The following is a 20721-nucleotide window of genomic DNA, read 5'->3' on the forward strand; positions in this document are numbered from 1 at the left end:
ATTACAGCGCCATCAGCGGTGCATTTTGTAACTTTTCCCCTACCTTTAACCTTTATCAAAAGTACGTTTCTCTTATCCCAGAAATACACGCTTATCAATTCGTACTTACATCCGACCTACGTTTGTAAATCGATCGAAATTATCCCTCTTCAAAAAGTGCTTAATAATTTTAATCGAGGCAGTTCCTCCTATTCTTGAGGTCCACGCACCCTCCCCTCTAACTCTCCCAACCTCGATTGACGCCGTAACAATAAGTTCAAAGTTCAACGTGACGTCAGTGGCCTCTAAGGTTTTAATACGTCACGCTTGGCTAGAGTTTTATTTTTTAGTCGGTAAATTTTCGGGCATTTTGTTTGTTCAGGTCGTGAACTTCTACGTAAATGTTTTACGGAAGCGCGACCGGAGATCCAAATCGGTCAAAGGTTTCGATCAAATTCGGTACGCGATATTACGGTATTAAACCCCACCTGGTTTTCAATAGGAATAATTCATTTCGCGTTTATTGTCAAACCTTTATTTTCTCCGCGATCATTTTAATAATTATAACGAAAATATTAATTCCATTAACGTCCCAAAATGAGTCACACGAGTCCAAATAGTTAAAACATATCAAGGTTTTAATATCGTTCGTTATTCCTCAATTTGCGTTCGAACGGATGAGTGAAGGCCGTCCAAAGCAGACAACTTCTCCCCCTCTTTAGGGAATATTTCCGGCGGAAGTTTGCGCGTAATGGCTTCACCTGGCCGTATCGAGGGACCAATGAGCGAGCGATGGGCGAAGTACGAAGATTTCTGCCAAAACTACCTGAAGCGCGGTTCCCCTCGGGACTGGCTTCGTGTTCGCTGAGGTTTTATCGCTCATATCCCCCGCCGAGTGGCGCGTTTTTTTGTCTACCTTTTCGCCCATCCATGTTATACAACGCCGCCCTTTGGTCTATCGCGCGATACGGCGGCCAGGTAAATCTTTTAGTTAAGCCTAATTTGTCTCGTAATCGCGATTGGCCGCGGACTTTCTAAGCGAAAAGCGATGCTTCAGAGATTGTTTTAAAGTTAACCCGCGATATTATTAGTTAATTTAAGAGTCGTTATTTAATAATTCGGTTTTTCGCGAGATTTGGCGCGTTCGTTATAAGGAATTTGAACGCGAATAATGCCGCTTTTCGGCAAGAAAAAGCGGGACTCGGCGGGTCCGGATCACGCGACGGCGGGCGGCTTAGCGAATGGCGCCGAACGCCCGATGAGTTTGGATACCAGTACTGACAACCGCAACAGCTTAAGCGCTGCGCCCAAGACTAACGGGACGTCCGCCGCTAACAAGAGAGGGTCACCACCCCCGCCCTACCAATCTCCCAACAGCCCCGGTTCGCCTAATGACTTGCCCGTCCAAAAACCCAAGTTGGTCTTCCACTGTCAACAAGCTCAAGGAAGTCCCACAGGCATTATTTCCGGTTTCACCAATATCAGAGAACTTTATCAGAAAATTTCAGACTGCTACGATTTTCAACCGTCAGAGGTGAGACAAAAATCCGTGTATTTTACCATTTATTAGCTATAAGACTCGAGTACGCGTTAACCCTTGGTTTCTGCCTACAGAGATAAGGCTATATTTTAAACGCATTTCTATGAACGCCTCGAATGTTTTTAGACGTAAATTGAAGTTGTTGTTGGGAAAACGCGCCGCCAGGCCGCGTAGCGTTAAATTTTGGGCCAAAATAAAAATACCAGGGCCCGGACCCTGGTGTCGCACACCACTATTGCTACGCTACTGCGCGCCACGTTTCGTTTCCTCGTACAGACAGCAGGGCCCCCAAAAGTCCTATAAAATCCTATAATTTTGATATTTTGCTCATTTCAAATAAAGTCACTTAAAATTGTCAGTTAAATTGCTACATTTAGCTAGAGGATAAATTCCTATGCCAAATCACTCTAGTCTATACTTTTGTTATTGTTAACATGGTTAGCTACTAGTATATTTTTGTGATAAAATCGTTAAATAGTTTCTATTTTTTAAGTGAAAATCAAAGATTTATTTCTCAAAATATAGATTTTGTTTTTAAATGCATAAAGTAAATTAAATAGCATATATAGTCCTATAAAATCCTATAATTTTGCCAAAAATAGTCCTATCAAGTCCTATATTTTTAGAAAAATAATCCTATTTTTCCTATAATAAAATTGATGATTTGAGTGGGGGCCCTGAGACAGTCATACAGCGACTTGTACATTAAACACATTAATATTTAAAGTCTGCCACTCTGGTTAAAAATAAAACGTGCTCTCAGTTTTTCGTTATTTTTCGCGACACCAAAGTTGAATGATTTTGGAATTCGATAAAATAAATACCAGTTTTAAACCGAGCAAGAAAATGGCTTTAAACGATCTCTTTAAGCTTCTTTTAAGACCAGGAAAACGAATTCGAACGCGATTTACATTTAATATAACCCATTTATTTAAATATAGAAATGCCGGTAGTATTAATTTAATTTATATTGCCAACAAATGTATCTCTAAACTCGTTTATCGCGTTTATATTCGAATTTAAACATTCGTAATAAATGAAATTATTACGGGGATGATTTTTAAAGCTGGCATGCTATAGACAATTTGACCACCACTACCACCCGATGCTAGAGTTAAAGCCAACGCGGACGGTACAATTCGCGACTATATCCCCTTCAACGGGCTTTCACGTTACCGTATAACTTTGCGGGGGAAAAAAAGAATATTTTCAAATAAATAAAATAACGATTTCTTTATTATTCGAAAAAACTGGTTATGAAAAGAGCGCGCTAGAAGCTCGGAAATTTGCTGAAGCATACCACACATGCTCGAGAATGAAATTTACTTTTTGACACGGGACGATTTAACTTTTTACGAATTAAATAAAAAACTACATTCACTTTTTCGGTCTTGGTTTTCTAGAAAAGGGGATTTAACACAAAAAGGACTCTTTTGGAGAAAATTATTTTAAAACTTAATACGAGTCGGCAGAATGCCCCTTTGTTTTAGAAGTCTAGACGTAAAAGGGAATTATAATTTATGAAGGACTGTTATTATATTCTTTCCAAAGGTTCAGTCCAAATTTTATTTCATCTTATAATAAAACGTAAGTTAATAATGGATATATAGAAATGATGTGAAATTTTTGAATAATTTAGGTTTTTGGAATACACCGTTAGAGATAGGTTTTCGCATTTTTGCGTATAATTAATTTAAAAATCGTCGTCATGGCATTCTTCGGAAACTTTTACAATCTCGTAAATTTCCCAAAAAGCCTTCTACATAATTGTATTATCTTATCAATTTTATGACTTCAAAGATACCATTATTAGGATCTGTAAATTGACTTATGAGGAATTTGGACAGTTTGCCAACTTCCGTTTGAAAAATATTTTTTGTTTAACAAGCTCGTCAGAACAATAAACATATTTATAAATCGAGCGTTTTAATCCAATTTTAGAGGCGTTGCTACTAACAGGATTTCCAATATAAATTTCAATATAATTGGACTGAAATCGCTTGATTTCTAATGTAAATTGATTTTTTCTCAAAAATAACCAAAGTAAACACCCTATAAGTATTTTTCGACATTTGCAAATTTTGCGTTAGGAATTTTGAATATCAAAGTGATTTCAGATCATGATTTTCGTGTTGATTTCTGGTTTTTTAGGCTAATTTCTAAATTTCAGATTGTGATTTTCGTGTTGATTTCTAGTTTTTTAGTCTGATATTGAGATTTCAAATTATGATTTTCGTGTTGATTTCTAGTTTTTTAGTCTGATTTTGAGATTTCAAATTATGATTTTCGTGTTGATTTCTGGTTTTTTAGCTCGATTTCGAGAATCCAGATTATGATTTTCGTGTTGATTTCTGGTTTTTTAGCTCAATTTCGAGAATCCAGATTATGATTTTCGTGTTGATTTCTGGTTTTTTAGCTCGATTTCGAGAATCCAGATTATGATTTTCGTGTTGATTTCTGGTTTTTTAGCTCAATTTCGAGAATCCAGATTATGATTTTCGTGTTGATTTCTGGTTTTTTAGCTCAATTTCGAGAATCCAGATTATGATTTTCGTGTTGATTTCTGGTTTTTTAGCTCAATTTCGAGAATCCAGATTATGATTTTCGTGTTGATTTCTAGTTTTTTAGTCTGATTTTGAGATTTCAAATTATGATTTTCGTGTTGATTTCTGGTTTTTTAGCTCGATTTCGAGAATCCAGATTATGATTTTCGTGTTGATTTCTGGTTTTTTAGCTCGATTTCGAGAATCCAGATTATGATTTTCGTGTTGATTTCTGGTTTTTTAGCTTTATTTCGAGAATCCAGATTATGATTTTCGTGTTGATTTCTGGTTTTTTAGCTCGATTTCGAGAATCCAGATTATGATTTTCGTGTTGATTTCTGGTTTTTTAGCTCAATTTCGAGAATCCAGATTATGATTTTCGTGTTGATTTCTGGTTTTTTAGCTTGATTTCGAGAATCCAGATTATGATTTTCGTGTTGATTTCTGGTTTTTTAGTCTGATTTTGAGATTTCAAATTATGATTTTCGTGTTGATTTCTGGTTTTTTAGCTCAATTTCGAGAATCCAGATTATGATTTTCGTGTTGATTTCTGGTTTTTTAGCTCGATTTCGAGAATCCAGATTATGATTTTCGTGTTGATTTCTAGTTTTTTAGTCTGATTTTGAGATTTCAAATTATGATTTTCGTGTTGATTTCTGGTTTTTTAGCTCAATTTCGAGAATCCAGATTATGATTTTCGTGTTGATTTCTGGTTTTTTAGCTCGATTTCGAGAATCCAGATTATGATTTTCGTGTTGATTTCTGGTTTTTTAGCTCGATTTCGAGAATCCAGATTATGATTTTCGTGTTGATTTCTGGTTTTTTAGTCTGATTTTGAGATTTCAAATTATGATTTTCGTGTTGATTTCTGGTTTTTTAGCTCAATTTCGAGAATCCAGATTATGATTTTCGTGTTGATTTCTGGTTTTTTAGCTCGATTTCGAGAATCCAGATTATGATTTTCGTGTTGATTTCTGGTTTTTTAGCTCGATTTCGAGTTTTGGAACTATAATTTTCGCCGAGATTTCGTGGTTTTCAAATGGGTTACAAGATTTTTTTGTAGAGTGTACGGGATTTGTACGAATGTGGACCCCCTCAACCCAGTGGCGAAATTAAAAAATCGTTTATCCGCAATAAATACAGGGTTCGTACAGAACCTGGATATCCTGGAAAACCTGGATAAGTCAGGAATCTGTAAAATGGAGGGAAAATGTCAGGGATTTAAATAATTTCGTAGAAAGTCAGGGATTTAAATAATTTCGTAGAAAGTCTGGGATAAGTCAGGGATTTAAATAATTTCGTAGAAAGTCTGGGATAAGTCAGGGATTTAAATAATTTCGTAGAAAGTCTGGGATAAGTCAGGGATTTAAATAATTTCGTAGAAAGTCAGGGATTTAAATAATTTCGTAGGAAGTCAGGGATTTAAATAATTTCGTAGAAGTCAGGGATTTTAGTTAGTCAACCAAACCACACATTAACAAAGAATATTTGACCTAAAATAATAAAAAAATGTCCAAAAATATAACGAAAAAGGTCAGGGATTTTAGATCAAACATTTTCGTACGAACCCTGAAATACGTTCATGAACTTCATTATTCGATAACCAAAATACTACTAAGCCAAATAATAATTGTACTAATTCGAATTTCTATGGAATATTGTTCAAAAATTTCGATTTACGTCGTTGCCAAGAAGAGAAAATCCTCGCATTAATTTTTGGAATTTAGATCAAATGTTTTCGTCGAAAAGCCAGAGTCGAATTAGAATCGGGAAAGTGCGGCTTAAAGAGTAAATTACCTCAACCTCTACGTCGGAATTTCTATTAATGTAATAGGCTATTTGGATTTTAAGCTCCAATAATAAATATCACCGCTTATCTTGGGACAGAATATCCCGTCTCTCTCGAGCGATATTGCTCAAATTTGGAAACAGCATCGCGGATCTGAAAGCTCCCCTTTCCCTAATAATGCTCAAATGGGACGCCGATGTTCTTCGCTGACTTATATTCGCCATTACCGAAAATATTTCCATTTAATACTAGTTGTATAGCGAATTGCAGTCCTAATCCTTAACCTATCGTAAAATCGTTGCAAAATAATAAAATCTCATTACGGGAATATTCGCTATCCGATAATTCGTTATCGGAGCCAGAAATAAGAATTTCTGACGAATACGTCTACGGGGTTTTGGACTTTTATTTGGCGCGCTATCTCGCTGAATTGCTGATACCAGAAGTATATGAGATGTCTAAAAATTTACGAAATGAGAGAATAGTGAATATTATTTTGCAAATCATGAAAACCTACATTTGTTGTTTTTTATTTTTATTTTTTTTATTCTCCCCCCCCCCGAATCAAAATTCTGGTTCCGCTACTGCGTAAGAAACCCAGGAATGAACACAGTGTTGCCTCAGTACCCGGAAATTCGGGGAATTTCAAAATCGGTCTAAAAGTCAGGGAATTTTAAAGATTAGTATAAAAATCAGGGAATTTTAAAGATTAGTATAAAAATCAGGGAATTTTAAAGATTAGTATAAAAATCAGGGAATTTTAAAGATTAGTATAAAAATCAGGGAATTTTAAAGATTAGTATAAAAATCAGGCAATTTAATTTTGGTTGCAACTAGTTCCTAAAAATTGGAAGACTTTTGGTATAAATAAGATAGGGAAAATTCACGGATATAGTTGCAAATGGTGGCAAATTAAATATCGTTACTAAAATATAGGTTAAAAATTGCCAAATTTTGGCATAATATAATTCGGGGAACATTACCGTAAATAGTTAGGGAAAACCTGGAAAAGTTAGGGAATTTGAATCTAAAAAACTGTGCCAACATTTGATACACTTTTCGATCGAGTAAATGTACTGGAAGATGAATACTTCTCTCATAAAAGAAATATCATTTACTTCTGATAATGACGAAAAAGAAAAGGTGTTTTCAACTCTCTTTTTAAGTCTATCCAACTTCGGATTTTCCCCGTTGAAAGCGTGTTTAAGACCTTGGCCAAAATGCCGTTTTCATCAGGAGGGAATGGCGTGACATCAACTGCAAAAATGCGTTAAAAAATTAACTTCTTTGTTTTCCTTTTCGTGGGGGACCAAACGCCTAAGCTCGCTATTTGCTTCAACGCCGACCTATTGCAACGATAGATCGGTATCGGATTTATTTTGAAAATAAAATATTTCCTCGCCATTATAAACTAGTTCGCGTTACCAAAAAAAAAGAAAATTGCGTGATTAAGATATAATGTAAGACGTAATTACAACCTCCCTTCGTATATAAGCGCCATTTTTTATTTCAAAAGTCATTTTCTCTTGTTCGTATTATCCCCGTGGAACGACCTACAAATGTGAAACAATGGAAATACGAAACCAGCAATAATTACTATTGGAATCAAATATTTTCCAAAATTGACTATTATCCCTTTGGTATTGCGATATTCAAAATAAATCTTTTTAATATTAATTTTTAAATTAATTAATTAATTATCCTTCAGATTTATTATTTCTATCGTAACAGGACAAATTAATCTTACGGAAGATATTTATATTCCTACGAACGTAAATGCGTTTATTACGGCTCTCCATCGTTTCAATTTCTCTAGATTCCGCAAATAGGCCTGGATATATTCCAGAATATTATCGGTCTTATTCGTTACCGCGAAGTACCGAAGAAGAGGAGCTACTTGAAATTCGGGACGAAATTTTCCAATGATTACGTGACCCTTTAACGAGCGAAGCTATTGAATATTTATTGAAAGGGGCACGCCGGCGTTTAAAAGATCCGAGAGGAAATTCAGTAGTTCCTCCTCTTCCTTACCAATTTTTCCAGCTCTATTTCCGATGTTCGCGCGGGTAACTATTAAAATGCCAATAACAGCTTGTCCAGGGACCCCAGAGGTCCTATAATTCCTATAAAATCCTATATTTTCAAAAATGTCCTATAACATCCTATATTTTTAGCAAAATTCCCCAAAAGTCCTATAAAATCTTATAATTTTGATATTTGGCCCATTTCAAATCGAGCCACTCACAAGGACCCGAGGTGGTTATCACCGATTTTGTTGAATCTCGGGGGTTATGTAGACCTTATGGTAGTATGAAAATTTCCAAAGGGAAAAGTTGCAATGGGCTTTAGTTTTCCCATGGCAACCGAAAATGTTTTTGATCTCTCAAAACAAAAAAATCTCCATTTAAAAAAGCATGGGATTTTCTCGGTTTCACAGGGTACTTAGTTACTTAAAAAATTTGAAAAAATTAAATTTTCAAAACCTACCCAAAAAGATGAATTTGACCTATTTTGGGTAAAATTGATCGATGATTTTGGCTAAAATTTATCAATTTTGGTTAAATTTTAACAAAATTTGGGTAACTGAGAAAATACAATGCTTTTTTAAATGGAGAGATCAAAAACATTTTCGGTTGCCATAGGAAAACTAAAGCCCATTGCAACTTTTCCTTTTGGAAATTTTCATTCTACCATAAGGTCTAAGTAACCCCCGAGTTTCAACAAAATCGGTGATAACCACCTCGGGTAGTCTCCTTGTCAGTTAAATTGCTAGATTTAGCTATAGGATAAATTCCTATAGCAAGTCATTATAGTTTATACTTTTGTTATTGTTAACATGGTTAGCTACTAGTTTATTTTTGTGATAAATTGGTTAAAGTTTCTATTTTTTAAGTGAAAATCAAAGATTTATTCCTTTAAATATATATTTTGTTTTTAAATGCATAAAGTTAATAAATTAAATAGCGCATATAGTCCTATAAAGTCCTATAATTTTGTAAAAAATAGTCCTATAATTTAAGAAAAATAATCCTATTTTTCCTATAAAAAAATTGAAGATTTGAGTGGGGACCCTGCGTGTCCCGAATCGTCTGTAATGTTAACGCTGTATGAAATAAATGGTTCGTCCTTACAGATATTATTTTGTACCCTGAACACTCACAAAGCCGATATGACCCGTCTATTGGGTGGACAAATCGGCTTGGACGACTTTATCTTCGTCCACCGGAAAGGTCAAACGAAAGAAGTAGAAGTCTGCAAAACGGAAGAGGCCTTGGGGTTGACCATCACCGACAACGGGGCCGGGTTCGCCTTCGTCAAGAGAATTAAGGAAGGATCCCTGATGGAGAGGATCGGATACATCCAGGTTTGTTCCGTCTCCCATCTCTCCCCGCTGATCTTAAATCCGTCCTCTCCTTGTCTTCCTTCCTGCTCCTCGCTTTACCACCGCCGACAATGTCCCCCCTCTCATTTCGCTCTTTCCGGCCACCGATGCTAAAACGCGACTACCAAATTCCGTTTTCTCCGAAAAAAAAGGTCGGCGATCACATCGAGAAAATCAACGAGAAATCCATGATCGGATGTCGACATTTTGAAGTGGCCAAAGCGTTGAAAGAGATCCCCAAAGGATCCAATTTTACCCTGAGAATGACGGAACCCCTGAGAGCCGGATTCTGTAAGTTCGCCTTCCAAAGGTTAAGTTACCATTTCCTTCGTCTCGCTGGTTTTCGGCGGAAGAACTCGCTAATTTGGGATCATTTTTCATCGCAGCTCACATAGGACCCAAGTCGGGAGGACAGGCTGGCAAATCGAAAAATTACGGATCCGGCAAAGAAACGCTACGTTTGAGGGCCAAGGGACCCGCTACGCTCGAAGAAGCGGTAAGAACTACGCTCGTTTTAACGCTTGGCATCCCGTTTTTACTCTAGGTCGCCTCTACGCTCAAATTCTATTCATTTCACGTCAGATATACCCAGGGTCGCGTTACCGGTTTTCCGGGCCCTAGGAAACGTCTTATAACCGGGCCCCAATGTGGCATTTGTTTTCCTAGGATAACTGTAAGGCACCCTTCCTTTAGAATCCGGGCCCCAATGTAGCATTTGTTTTCCTAGAATAACTGTAAGGCACCCTTCCTTTAGAATCCGGGCCCTAGGGAACGCCTTCTAATCAGGCCCCAATGTGGCATTTGTTTTCCTTGAATAACTGTAGGGAACCCTACCTTTAGAATCCGGGCCCTAGGAAACGTCTTATAACCGGGCCCCAATGTGGCATTTGTTTTCCTAGAATAACTGTAAGTCACCCTTCCTTTAGAATCCGGGCCCTAGGAAACGCCTTCTAATCGGGCCCCAGTGTAGCATTTGTTTTCCTAGAATAACTGTAAGGCACCCTTCCTTTAGAATCCGGACCCTAGGAAACGTCTTATAACCGGGCCCAATGTGGCATTTGTTTTCCTAGGATAACTGTAAGGCACCATTCCTTTAGAATCCGGGCCCTAGGAAACGTCTTATAACCGGGCCCAATGTGGCATTTGTTTTCCTAGAATAACTGTAAGGCACCCGTCCTTTAGAATCCGGGCCCTAGGAAACGTCTTATAACCGGGCCCAATGTGGCATTTGTTTTCCTAGGATAACTGTAAGGCACCATTCCTTTAGAATCCGGGCCCTAGGAAACGTCTTATAACCGGGCCCAATGTGGCATTTGTTTTCCTAGGATAACTGTAAGGCACCATTCCTTTAGAATCCGGGCCCTAGGAAACGTCTTATAACCGGGCCCAATGTGGCATTTGTTTTCCTAGGATAAATGTAAGGCACCCTTCCTTTAGAATCCGGGCCCCAATGTGGCATTTGTTTTCCTAGAATACCTGTAAGGCACCCTTCCTTTAGAATCCGGGCCCTAGGGAACGCCTTCTAATCAGGGCCCAATGTGGCATTTGTTTTCCTAGAATAACTGTAAGGCACCCTTCCTTTAGAATCCGGGCCCTTGGAAACGCCTTCTAATCAGGCCCCAATATTGCATTTGTTTTCCTAGAATAACTCTAAGGCACCCTACCTTTAGAATTCGGGCCCATATATTTTTTTTTATAATAATACCGAAGAAACCACACAGGCCTGAGTCAACTAGTGACTTGTGAAGCCTATTACCGGTGGCCGGGTTTAATTGCGTAGTAGGGTGGTACGGAGGATAGTAACGTGGCCCCTTCATATCCCCAAATTGGTGGCCCTTACTATTCCAACCTTAGAGTGGAATGGATAGTACGGCATATAAGTAATTGTCAACAAATGAAGCGAGCTCTATCGCGAGACGATAAGAATAGGCCTTTCCATAAAATATTACTACGTGCTTTCACGGTTTTTTCTACGTCACACACCACCAATTTCGCTATTTTCCGGTAAGATTTCCATAAAAATTTACACGGAGCTCGGGTTAGGCTTAGTGACATCGGAGTTCAAACTGATTTTAATTTATTTTCGATACTAATTAAATGAATTATTTTTGCAATACTCATATCAACTCTGTGAAAGTATTGTCAATACTTAGATATTTACTAGCTAGTATTTTATGATAATCAACAATCTTTACCTGATACACTACTATAACAGTCAATGAAATGTTAAGCCTTAGTTCACAAGGCTATAAACTATTAAACATTATCAACACCGTACTAATTTTTCATAATTTTAAATATTTAAATCATCTTCTCTTATGACTAGTTAAGTATACGAAATACTTTTATACTTTAAACATTTGATATAATAAATTTAACAATATCACTTGGATTAATTTTAATACGCCGTGTTTGGCAAATACTTTCACTCGGTAGCACTTAGCAGACGACATACCGAGCTCAAGAGTCGAACGAGTAATATATATAACGTTGATCTAAATCATCCTTGCAAAAACAGTTTTCCTTCCCCCTCTTACCGTAACGAACATTTTATGGAAAGGTCTATTGAACGTAACCCTTTGAAAGTCCTCAAAAGTCCGTAAATGTCCACCTTCCTTAGATTCTTGTTATTTAGGCCGGCCACCGCCGTCCGGGAATGTGTCGAAATGATGTCCGAGCGGCTCGATTTCGCTTAATCCCTAATTAAGAAGCGCTTAAAAGCCCCTTTAATTAAAAAGTGGACGGCTTAAAATAGTCTTTCTCTTTCGCAGCCTGACAGCGTGGTGGAGGCCGCCGTCGAGAAGATAAACAGCTTACTGGAGTCATTCATGGGTATCAACGACTCGGAATTAGGTAAATGTCTATTAGCTAAGGTTTTTTTCTCACGGCCAGATCAGGCGCCCTTTGCCAGGGGGTCGCGATGGAAATTGTCTTAAGTTAGCAACGTGGCTCCTCCCTTTTGGGGAGAGCTTTGGTTCCTGAATGCGCCCGCGTGCTGAAGAATGCCAGACTCCCTTCTTATTTTATTTTCTTTCTCTTCCTAATCTCGTGGCATTGTTTCCGCGATACGTCGCGGGCTGGTACCGACGAAATATTTCTTCGAGTGTAAATGCTGCCAGCGGAATCGTCTCGTTGTTTATCGTCGTAATGATAAACAAGATTCTGAGGGTGCCGCGATGGTCATTTACCCCGCGATCTTAATCAGCCACCCGCGACATATGGCTCCGTGTCTTCTCTTTTGTTTAATGAGACACTTTGCTGTTGGCGTCAATTTTTGTAAAAGGAAATAGATTGTATCCAAAATTTGGGGATTCCATCGAAAATATTTCCGTTTATTTCTCTAGATTTCCAATATTTCTAGACTAAAAGATATATCGAAAATATTATCGTTTATTTCTCTAGATTTCCAATATTTCTAGACTAACAGAAATATCGAAAATATTATCGTTTATTTCTCTAGATTTCCAATATTTCTAGATTAACAGAAATATCGAAAATATTATCGTTTATTTCTCTAGATTTCCCATATTTCTTGGGATTTCTCGAGATTTCTAATATTTCTTCTGTATTTCTAGATTTCCAAAAATATTGAAAATATTTTCGTTTATTTCTCTAAATTTACAATATTTCTTTGGATTTCTCGAGATTTCTAATATTTCTTGATTTCTAGAAATACGAAAATATTTCAGTTTATTTTTCTAGATTTACAATATTTCCTATATTTCTTGTGAATTTCTAGATTCCCGGAATTAATTATATCAATTTCTCACCAGATTTCTTAAGTGGCTATCCCTCGGAAACATCAGACTATTCATTTATATACCCCAATTCCACTGGGCACTAATCTGTAATTATTTACCCCATCTTTGTCAATCGACATTCTCCCGGTGATAAAATTGAGTGATAATACGACTCCTTTGCCTTTCCCCCGCGATTCCAGGGACGAATTATGATTTGTCGAACGCTAGTTTCGCGCCTCGGATCGTCCAAAATTGGAAATGTTAATTCTGATTTCACGTCTCTTCCTCCGCGAAACAGCAACCCAAATCTGGGACATGGGCAAAGAAGTTTCGAATCCCATCGATTTTCTGTCGACGGTTAATTCCTCCGAATTGGAGGTTTTCGGTTTCACGGAAGATTTTATTTTCGACATCTGGGGTGCCATCAGCGACGCCAAATCCGGGAGGCTGAAAAAGCAGGATGGCTCCGAAGTCCTGTGATTCCTCCGCTCTTTGATTTTCTTACCAAAACATCGAAAAGTCACCGACACGACTTCAGTTGTTCTGGCCGAAATAACCTTTACTCCCCATCCTTTCAGATAAGAGAGATTAAAAAATATTTTTATGTGGTTTTTTTAACAAAGAAATTTAAAAAGAAAAATAGGAAAAAAGTTAACCAACTCCCTTTGGAACAATTTATATTCTATATACCGTATTTTTTAGATAAGAGAGCTATACAAGACCTATATAATTGGTTTCTCAACAAAGCTATCTTTGTTTTGAATCTAATATGATTTCCTATAAATGAGAAATGCCAGATTTTATGGTCCCCTATTTTTAGTAGGGGAAAACCCTGAGTCTTAATGAAAAAATATTGGTTTTTCCACGATCAATCACCAGTGATTATTTTTTTCTCTAATTGTATCGCGTTATACCATACATTCCATATTGATTAGCAGCTATGACGAGTGCTATATTTGTACGATATACATATTACGAATATATTATTATTATTATTATATAAAGACAGACACCAACGATGATCGTTTCAGCTCAAATAATTTATAGCTTTTCCCCAAAACGATAAGAATGTTAGTTTTTAAAACGTAATAACGATGAATGCCAAACGACTAATTTTTATAAATTGTACCTATATCATGTAGGTATTTTAGACAAATTTCGATCACGTTGTGTAATGACAAAATGTAAATTTCTCGCGTAAAGCGAAACTTATCACTATGATTTTGTATAGGCTTTTTGGAGCTAGTCACCAACTTTACAATTAAAATAAATCCCTCTTTGGAATTCGTTGGTCATTTCTTTTAGAAAGACATCATGAAAATACAAAAATTTTATCTTACACTTATTGTATTTAGCGCCATCTACTTTGAAATGATACGGTAAGTACTCTGTTGTCTGCTACAGTTATTTATTTATTTATTACTACTCTTACGAGAGTAACGAGACTCGTGCATCAGTTTTGTGGAGTTTATAGTTCGAAATGTCAATAATATTAACAGTTTATTAGCGTCTTAAAAAATCTTCATACGAAAATATCAGAAATACGCTTCGAAAATGGTGTAAGTTAGCTAATAGTTATTTTTTTCCTATTTTGGACTTATAAACAAAATTATTGATATAGCCTAGGCTTAAGCATTTTTCGACGTGCCCATGTGAGTTTGGAGGATATGAAAAATGCAACGAAAAGCATCGAATGGCTTCTTATAGTCGCGGCTCTTTTTCATATAATTATTTGTCCATTTACGAAAGTAGAAGAAAGCTTCAACTTACAAGCAATACATGATTTATTGTATCACCAAATAAATGTTACCGAAGTAAGTAATGGTAGTGTAAATGCGATCTTAATATTTAAAATTAACAACTTTAATCTTCCAGTTTGATCATCTTGAATTTCCTGGTGTTGTTCCTCGAACATTCATTGGTGCCATTATAGTTTCTATATTGTCATCACCATTTGTTTATTCTATTCAAGCGGCAGGATTAAATAAGTTTTACTCTCAGTATGTTGGTGAGTTAAGTTGGTTTCCCATATCGTAAATCTGATATGGGATTAAACATTTAATCTTAAAATCTTTGCAGTACGTTTTGTATTAGCTTGCTTGGTTATATTTGCCTTTAGAAAGTTTCGAATATCTGTTCAAAAACATTTTGGAGAAGTAACAGCTACGTGGGTAACTTTGATGAGCGCTACACAATTTCATTTTGTTTTCTATATGTCCAGAACCCTGCCAAATACATTTGCCTTAGTCTTAGGTGAATTGGTTCTCTTTTTAAATGTCTTTATTTTCCTGATATATATTTGATTTCAGTATTATGGGGTTTCCATTTTTGGCTGGATAGAAACAATAAGTACTTAGTAATAACTACGGGAATAGTCGCTGTCATATTCAGGGCTGAAACTGCGCTGCTTCTGGGAACTCTCATTTTAATCGAGCTATTTTTTCGAAGATTATCATTTTTTAAATTAATTCAGTGGGGCTTATATTCGACTCTCACGTCTTTAGGTGAGAATCTTGTTGAATTGTTTTCATAGTATTATATGATCTAACGTATTTCATTTTCAGCTTTGACATTTACTGTCGATTCTTATTTTTGGAGGCGCAATCTGTGGCCAGAGGGTGAAGTTTGGTGGTTTAACGTTGTGGAAAACAAGAGCTCAGAATGGGGGGTATGGTGCCATTCTATGTATTAAAATTGTTTTGAATTTAATAATTTTGTTAATTCTTTCTAGACTCTTCCCTGGGCTTGGTATTTCTATTCCGCAATACCAAGGGCATTAAGCTCTTCGATTATTCTAGTTCCTGTAGGATTGCTTGTGGATAGCAGATCTCGTATTTTGGCATTTCCAGCTTTCTTCTATATTTTCCTATTTTCCTTTCTACCTCACAAAGAATTGCGTTTCATCGCCTATGCCTTGCCCTTGCTCAACGTTGTAGCTGCATCAGCTTGCAACTACGTGTAAGACATACTTTATACTTTTTAATTCATTGTTTTTCATGTTAAATTTCACATACTCCAGATGGAATCATCGTTTGAAATCATTTGTGTGGGTGGTGTTTTGTTTAATGACTTGCTTACATTTGGTGGGAAACCTAGCTACCACTTCTCTTCTACTTTACATCTCGCGCCACAACTATCCCGGTGGCGAAGCTCTTCATATATTACACGACATAGAAACTAATGTTGATGGTAATCTAGATTCACTCATAGATATTTTACGAATTTATTATAATTGCATCAAATTTTTCTAGATGCTCATGTTCATATCGATGTATATTCTGCTCAAACTGGAGTGTCCAGATTTGGCCAAATTAATCCAAATTGGAGGTTAATATTTCATTACTCTAATTTAAATTATTTAACGAATTTGTTTTAACATCTGATTTAAAAAAAACAGGTATAGTAAAGATGAAAATATGAAATCTCCAAAAGATAAAATTGGGTTCACCCATTTATTGTTAGAAGGGAAATCGGTATACAGTAGTAGCATTCTCCCCTACCGTGATAGTCACAAAATACTGGCCACTGTCGAAGCTTTTCAGAATCTGAAAGTGGACTATACTAGATTTCCCCCTGTCCACGTTCGAACTAAACCTAGAATTATGCTTTTGAAAAGAAAACCTCTGGAAACAGTGACTGTAACGCTTCCAGAGACTGTTATCCTTGGCCAAACTAATAACTGGACAGAACAGCTATAAAAATAATTATTTTGCATACTTAAATAAGACTAACTAGCTAAAGAAAAATATTTTATCTAGAATAACTAAAACCATGTTGTTTGTTTGAAGGTAAATGAACCTATCTAAATTATTTCCTTTTACTAATTTAGCGGCAAGTCTGTCTTAGGTTGTACTAACTACTCTTAAAACTAAAAAAAAAACTTTTAACATTTTAATTATTATAAAACTTTTAGTTTTAAACTTTGTTGATTGCAGTTTGAAATGTGAAATGAAGAGATCGCTACTTAAATGCGGGTTTTAATAAAAAATATTTTATTTAAAAAGGTTCAAAATAAAAAATATTTCAGAATGTCTAAACCAGCGTACGTAGTGACTTGCTGGTTATTTTCACCATTACAAACTGTGATTTGAGACAGATTAAACATGTTTGGGTCTGATAACTTATTCACCACATTTTAGACCCTAACATGAAGTTTATTGCACTCCCCTCCCTTCCCAAATAATCTAGTCATTTCAAAAAGTGGTTTTTAATTGTTACAAGCATTTGTATGGGTTTAAAATTTTTTAAGTTAAATAAATTACAATAGATATTCGCAGTTGGCAATTTTAATTTCGAAATACCAAAGGCAAATGAGGGTGAGATAATAAAAATATTGCATATGCATTCAGTTCGGAAATTTTTACAATTTTATTGGGTTAATTTTACTCTTGGTTACATTGGCGTTTGAATTTTACTACTTACCCGCGCAAGCTCCAGAAATTAACCTGAAAAAAATCCCAGAATATGATTGGCTGGATCAACTCTCATGAGGTACCACAGCCAACTTTGATCTCCTGATATAGCGGCCAACCTATTCCCCGAAATTCCCTGAGCAAGGAATTTCCCGCTATAATAACTCATACAGTTTTTTATATTGGCTGCAATGCAAAAACTATTCTAAAAATAATATTCCACTAGGGGGCTCAACTCATACAGATATCTTTTGCTCGTAGGTTAACATAGAAACTTCAACGAATGGGTTGGCCGCTATAGCGCGAGATCAAAGTTGGCCGTGGAGGTACAGAAGGGGCTGATCCCTATTGATTTTCACAATGTTTTTTAAATAGGGGCTTAAGGGGGAAGACTACAGTGGCCATTGTCTACTTTCGCGCTATTTCAAGCTGAACTCTTTTAATTTTGTATTTTTCTCGACGGACTTTGAGTAGTATTCAAAAATATATTGGAATTATAGGATAAATTTTCAAAATTATAGGATAATTTTAGGACTAAATTATCAATTTAAATGAATTTTATAGGGTTAAAATATATAACTATATAGCGTGTATTAATATGAAGACCGATCAGAAAAGAAAGTTCAAAATCAAATCTGCTCCTTTACTTGAGGCAGATTTATATGTGTAGTTTGTGAAGTCGGGATTTCGAATTTTGATAACCGTTATTTTTAAAGGGAGACCGACACAAATTTGGAAAAAGTTACGAAAATTCAAATTTTTTTTACCCGAAAAGTTAAAGAGCCGTATACCATTATCGAAATCACGCCACCTGCCACCTTGGACGAAATGTCCATGCGTTCCAGAAGAACTATCCTCATAATTGAAAAGCCCAAGGCTAAAATATTACAGTATCAAGAATTATCTGTAACTTTATTTGGGATTTGTTTTCTGAAAATTTTAGCGTTTTCAATTTTTATCTTCGTGATTATAGCTCTGTATCCGTCACCCGTTGATGTCATTCCAATAATGGTCGAGCAGTAATTTCTGCCTGAAGTACATAAGCGTAAAATCAAGACTCTCTTAAAATCCGTATTTGCTAGTAGCAAAGATAATTTAAACTCGTACCCTAGATTCGAATACTGAGAGCTTTCCCATTGACGGTTTTGTTACGAAGCGTTTACCCTTTTCCGGCACGTGACCTCAGAAAAATCGGGCTCCATCGGTTGCGGTAAGGCGCAAACCGTGGAGCGAATTTTTTTCTGAGTTCCAGCGGGAAGTGGGTAAACGCTATCAGCAACGCGCGAGAGAGTGATTTCGAATCTAGGGTACGAGTTTAAATTATCTTTGCTAGTAGACAATACACCAGCACCAAAATGTGTCTTATAGCGCTTTCCATTTGATTGCTCGAGATTCGCTCCGAATCTGTCTCTGACGTCATAGATCTCGCTCTAATCGACTAGAGTAAATCCGAAAATGGGGCACTCTGGAAGTAAATTATGTATCTATACAATCTGAGGAAACCGAACCAGTAATCGTTGAGGCTGACGGTACGGGAATTTCGGGAAACCAATCAAGGCCTTACAGTGGATTGTGAACATTCTATTTTTTTAAGTCCAACTTTAGGGGCCTGTCGTCTTCGAATGCAGGCAGGCCCAAAATCTGACGCTATGCCACTGATACAAACCAACCTTTGTAAGGTACGCAGCTTACACTTCACAGTCTTGCTTTTGACTCTTGACCACCAGACCACTTTGGTCTATGGGGTTTTCCCGCGATATTTTCGGTTTCCCCTTCCATACAAACTTGTTGAGGTTAACGGTAATAGTTAGTGTAGGGAGCTGTTGGCTCGCGTTTTATTAAGGGCTTGTCACCACCCTCCTACGCATTGTAACCCGGCCACCTGAATTAATGGCTTTAAAAGTCGCTTGATGACTTAGGCCTAAGGTGGTGCCTTGGGTATTAGCCTAGCTGATTATGATTATGATAATAGTGTACAGCTAGGCCAATAACAACCAGTTTCTCAAAATGTTTTAGAAAAAAGTTAGACTGATTGCCTCGAGATAACTAGATTTTCCAGGCTTCGGAATAAAAATCGCCTTAGAAAGCTTCCAGGTGCTTGGTATATACCCTAGAGCAATACAAGTACTGTAGATTCTACAAAAGTATGGGGCAGAGAATCCGCAAGGCACCATCTTAGGCCTAAGTCATCAAGCGAATTTTAAAGCCATTAATTCAGGTGGCCGGGTTACAATGCGTAGGAGGGTGGTGCGAAGCCCTTAGTGCCACGCGAGCCAACAGCTCCCTACACTAACTATTACCGTTAACCTCAACAAGTGTTTAAGGAACGGGAAACCGAAGAGCTCGGGGAAAACCCCTTAAACTAGTAGGGAGATAACTTGCAAACTCATCGCGGAATTAAGAAGTTGTTCCGAGTTTTCACCCGGTGCCACAAGCTGGGTTCGAACCCGGCGAAAGTGCTAACCACTCTGCCACCCCACATATCAATGCCCTCCTACAAAAGAATGGGGAAAATCCCATCCAGACCTGAAGACTTACAAGGCTTAAAAGATTTTATAGCCCAAATAAGCTTAGAGTGCGTGACAACCTTATTTGTCACAATCCAATCTTCCCTTTTGGTACGTGCAATCCTTAAGGGAAGAGGATCATAGTCAGCACTATTCGTGGCTCTGGAATCTGGAAAGTGTACATCGAACATGTGCGTTAGAGTATCTTTACCAGAGGTATAGAATAACCATCTGTCAACTTAATAGTATTAAGATGTTTAGTATTATCATGGGCCATAATTTTCATTAATTTTGCTGTACTGGGGAAATCAGAGATATCCTCACAGAAGCTTCTCCACGAATCCCTTTTGGCGTCGCGGATGGCGTTATGGTATGGTTTCCATATAGGAAGCCCAATTGGCAATCGCCCTCCCTCTTAGCTTTACTTAAAAGAATTCTAGTTTCTTTGCGAAGTCTACCAATCTAATTATTCCAGCAAGGAACTAACCTTGGCTAATTGGCAGACGTCACCGGACAGTTTCGGTGGTAAGAGTTGATAATGGCATGTTGCATGCAATCAACCGCCAAATCAAAATCCAGCACCGATGACAGCCTTGGCTTATAATCCTTCAAGTGAAGATTTAAATTTTCTCGATAACCAGACAAAATTCGCTCGTCTGGGGTTACGAAGCTAGGAAGCTCGGTATTAACTTGGTGTCTAAGGCTCTAGCCGACACCATACCGTGTGACTCTCAAAAAAAAAAGCTCGGTATTAACCTGATTCAGTTTCACCGTAACGGTGTAGCAAAATGTGTCTGTGATCCGAAAGTGATCATGGATCACTTGACAA

The 20721-nt window shown here is 37.0% G+C and overlaps 2 protein-coding genes across 2 annotated transcripts; both read left to right on the forward strand.

Moving 5' to 3' along the window:
* The first annotated feature begins 604 nt into the window (after positions 1-604).
* On the forward strand, positions 605-14241 carry kermit (PDZ domain-containing protein GIPC-like protein kermit). Its single transcript, XM_090178545.1, has 6 exons — positions 605-1513; positions 8985-9215; positions 9386-9524; positions 9620-9729; positions 12005-12086; positions 13272-14241. The coding sequence occupies exons 1-6, from the start codon at positions 1151-1153 to the stop codon at positions 13451-13453; spliced, it is 1107 nt and encodes a 368-aa protein (XP_090034671.1). The 5' UTR covers positions 605-1150; the 3' UTR covers positions 13454-14241.
* Positions 14242-14421: 180 nt separating this feature from the next.
* On the forward strand, positions 14422-17256 carry Alg12 (Alg12 alpha-1,6-mannosyltransferase). Its single transcript, XM_090178544.1, has 10 exons — positions 14422-14532; positions 14595-14787; positions 14849-14981; positions 15053-15226; positions 15283-15477; positions 15538-15641; positions 15705-15931; positions 15993-16162; positions 16225-16300; positions 16371-17256. Exons 1-10 carry the CDS (start codon positions 14528-14530, stop codon positions 16669-16671), a joined length of 1578 nt encoding a protein of 525 aa, XP_090034670.1. The 5' UTR covers positions 14422-14527; the 3' UTR covers positions 16672-17256.
* Positions 17257-20721: the final 3465 nt, after the last annotated feature.

This window comes from Leiobunum rupestre, chromosome 6 (genome assembly GCF_980474605.1).
Source record: "Leiobunum rupestre chromosome 6, qqLeiRupe1.1.hap1, whole genome shotgun sequence".
Lineage (NCBI taxonomy): Eukaryota > Metazoa > Arthropoda > Arachnida > Opiliones > Sclerosomatidae > Leiobunum > Leiobunum rupestre.

Coding starts and splice junctions, on each gene's coding strand:
- kermit (XM_090178545.1), top strand. CDS start 1,151: ATGCCGCTTTTCGGCAAGAAAAAGCGGGACTCGGCGGGTCCGGATCAC. Junction 9,216..9,385: donor AGAGGATCGGATACATCCAG/GTTTGTTCCGTC, acceptor CCGAAAAAAAAG/GTCGGCGATCACATCGAGAA. Junction 9,730..12,004: donor CCGCTACGCTCGAAGAAGCG/GTAAGAACTACG, acceptor TCTCTTTCGCAG/CCTGACAGCGTGGTGGAGGC.
- Alg12 (XM_090178544.1), top strand. Junction 14,982..15,052: donor GTTTTACTCTCAGTATGTTG/GTGAGTTAAGTT, acceptor AAATCTTTGCAG/TACGTTTTGTATTAGCTTGC. Junction 15,227..15,282: donor TACATTTGCCTTAGTCTTAG/GTGAATTGGTTC, acceptor ATTTGATTTCAG/TATTATGGGGTTTCCATTTT.